The sequence below is a fragment of the Alligator mississippiensis genome, chromosome 2 (assembly GCF_030867095.1).
Source record: "Alligator mississippiensis isolate rAllMis1 chromosome 2, rAllMis1, whole genome shotgun sequence".
Taxonomy (NCBI): Eukaryota; Metazoa; Chordata; order Crocodylia; family Alligatoridae; genus Alligator; species Alligator mississippiensis.
The window spans coordinates 174,322,204-174,325,035 of record NC_081825.1 but is presented as its reverse complement, the minus strand read 5'-3'; the positions used below and the strand labels follow the sequence as shown (position 1 = coordinate 174,325,035).

Here is a 2,832-nt window from a genome sequence, read left to right as displayed (position 1 = left end):
TCTGAGTGCTCTAAGTTAATTAAATCAGAATTGGCTAATCAGATCTGGTGGTAGCAAAATCATCAACCTCTATTTGGAGCACACTGATATGGTTAGTTTTAAAACGCAGCATAACACAATATTGCAGTATAGGAAATCAATCAATCTAGGTAAAACACCGTTACCGTATCCCTAATATTCAGTCCCCAAAAATGCAGCAGGGAGAAGGGCACACTAAACTTTTAAATTAGTAGATTTTAAGAAGGGTGAGCAGGGTGGAATGGCATCTGGCCCAAAAATGTCCATATACAATTGACTAAACTAACGTTCACAATGAGGGGGGAAGATAGGCTTTCTCCTACCCATCTCCTTTTTAATTCTACACTTCCCCCCCCCCCCCCCCACTTCATCAGCAGGAAACACATCAAGTATAAAAGATGGAGAGAAACTGTACTGGATTGACTGAGTTCATTCTCCTTGGGCTAACAGACCAACCACAGCTGCAAGGTGTGATTTTTGCTGTGTTCCTTTTCATCTATGCTTTTACTGTGGTGGGCAATCTTGGAATGATCGAATTAATCAGGACCAGCTCACGCCTTCACACCCCCATGTACTTTTTCCTCAGCAACCTGTCACTGGTTGACTTCTGCTATTCCTCCACCAGTGCCCCTCAGACACTGGTCAACTTCATGGCAAGTAAGAAAACAATCTCCTTTGCTGGCTGTACTGTCCAATTTTTCTTTATTTGTTTTTTTATTAGCATAGAGGGCTGCCTCTTGGCTGCTATGGCATATGACCGTTTAGTAGCAATAAGCAACCCATTACTTTATACAGTCATTATGCACAAGAAAGTTTGTATTCAGCTGGTAATTAGCTCATATTTTTGTGGCTGTGTGAATGCAGTGGTACAAACCAGCAGCATCTTCACCCTCTCCTTCTGTAGACCTAACATAATTGACCACTTCTTCTGTGATATTCCTCCTGTCCTAAAACTCTCCTGCTCTGATACAAAAACCACTGAAATTGTGCTTTTTATCTTTTCCATTGTGGTGGTGACGAGCACTGCTGTCATGATCTTCATCTCCTATGCATACATCTTCTCTGCCATCTTGCATATTCACTCTGTGGAGGGCAAGCACAAAGCCTTTTCAACCTGTGCTTCCCACCTGACTTCTGTCACCATTTTGTATGGGACTGTGATCTTCATGTATCTGCGTCCCAACTCTAAATATGCCCAGCAAAAAGACAAAGTTGTTTCTGTGTTCTATACTCTCGTGATCCCCATGCTGAACCCCTTGATCTACAGTCTAAGGAACAAAGAGGTGAAGGATGCCCTGAGAAAGTATGCAGGCAGAACAAGATGTTCACAAGCAACATAATGGCAATGAAATATTTTGACTGAATGACATTAATAAATCTCCTGAGAACATCGTTATTTTACTTGGAATGTTCATGGGATTTGATGGGAAAAGGATTAAATATAACATGAATATGTTTAAAATAATGTGCTATTTGTAACTAGAAATGTTGCAGAAGTCATTTGAATTATATTTTTAAAACTATTATCAAATCCAAAATGAAGTTATCTTTTCATACAGTGTGGAATTGAAGTGTGGAATTCATTGCAAGGAGAGTTTGTGTAAACTGACAGTTTAAACAGATTAAAAAAGATACTTGACAAATTCTTGGTGGAAAATGGCATCAGTAACTATTGAGCATGGAAGTTAGGGGGCCAACCTCTGAATCAGAACTCTCTAGACCTTCAATGCCAGAGGCTGCAAGTGGAAAGAAGCAGTAGTAAAAACCCTTGTCATACCCAGTTCAGTCTTCCTTTCAGCACCCACTATCTGCCAGTGTGACATGGCCCTATTTAATATGCCAAGGGTCATGGGCTCTGGCCCATCAGGACATTGATCAGAGCACACCAGTAAGTACCTACTGCCCCCTGAACAAGTCAAGGGAGCCTGTGGATGCCAAACAGTCAAGCTGCAGAGAGACATGAACAAAAAAAGTACCAGGAATACAGCCCCACACTTGCCCAGGTTGCCCTTGACCAGAGTCTCCTTCCTGGTCTTATAGACTGACACCTTGGCCAGGGCCTGGAGGATGTTGTTCAGGAGGTCCCAGGGCTTGGTGGGGCCATGGATGGAAAGTTCTAACAAAAAATATGCAGGGAAAAGTGCATCCAGAACTTCAGCAGGAGGTTTTGGAGAAGGCAGAAGAGGGACTGCAACCTGGCAAACTCAAGGTAAGCATGCACCAGGGTCTCCCTCTATTGGCAAAAGGGGCAGATGCCAGGGGTGTCCAAAAAGCATGCCAGATACATGATCATGCCAATAATTCCATACAGGAGCCATTAGCTGAAGTCCCCAGTAATTTGTTGGATCAAGATGGGTTACAGACTTGTCCACTGAAAACCCTTTCTGGGAGTGGTGCTGCTATCAGTAACAGCAGCACATGTGTGTGTGGGTGGGGGTAGCTCTCTCCCTTCAGGGGAGGCATAAGCAAAAACAGCAGAAGCAGCAGCATTCCAGGGACCAGCCCAGCTGGAGTAGGCATTGGTTGACTCCCTAGGAAGCTGGCAGGAGCATTTTCTGTGTAGCAAAGCATCAGCAGCTCTGCAGGTGAGAGAGCTCACTCAGCATGACTCCCTGACTCAGCTCCAGCAGCATCTAGGGGGGAAGTGGTGGTGCCCAATGGTGGTAAAAGTCCTATTTGTTACCTTATAGAATTATGGGTGCAAGCCCAAAAACTGAACTGTTAGTCTCCCTTAAAAAGGGAAGTTATTGAAAAGACAATAACTGAGTACTTGGGACAAATGATAAGAAAACAGGGACAGGGATGACAGTCAAA

The 2,832-nt window shown here is 43.6% G+C and overlaps 1 protein-coding gene across 1 annotated transcript; it reads left to right on the top strand.

Moving 5' to 3' along the window:
- Positions 1 to 416: 416 nt before the first annotated feature.
- LOC132248281 (olfactory receptor 1052-like) lies at positions 417 to 1,358 on the top strand. The gene has a single exon (XM_059721320.1). The coding sequence runs from the start codon at positions 417 to 419 to the stop codon at positions 1,356 to 1,358; it is 942 nt and encodes a 313-aa protein (XP_059577303.1).
- Positions 1,359 to 2,832: the final 1,474 nt, after the last annotated feature.

Excerpts from the sequence above, each read along its gene's own strand:
- LOC132248281 (XM_059721320.1), top strand. The coding sequence starts at position 417 with ATGGAGAGAAACTGTACTGGATTGACTGAGTTCATTCTCCTTGGGCTA.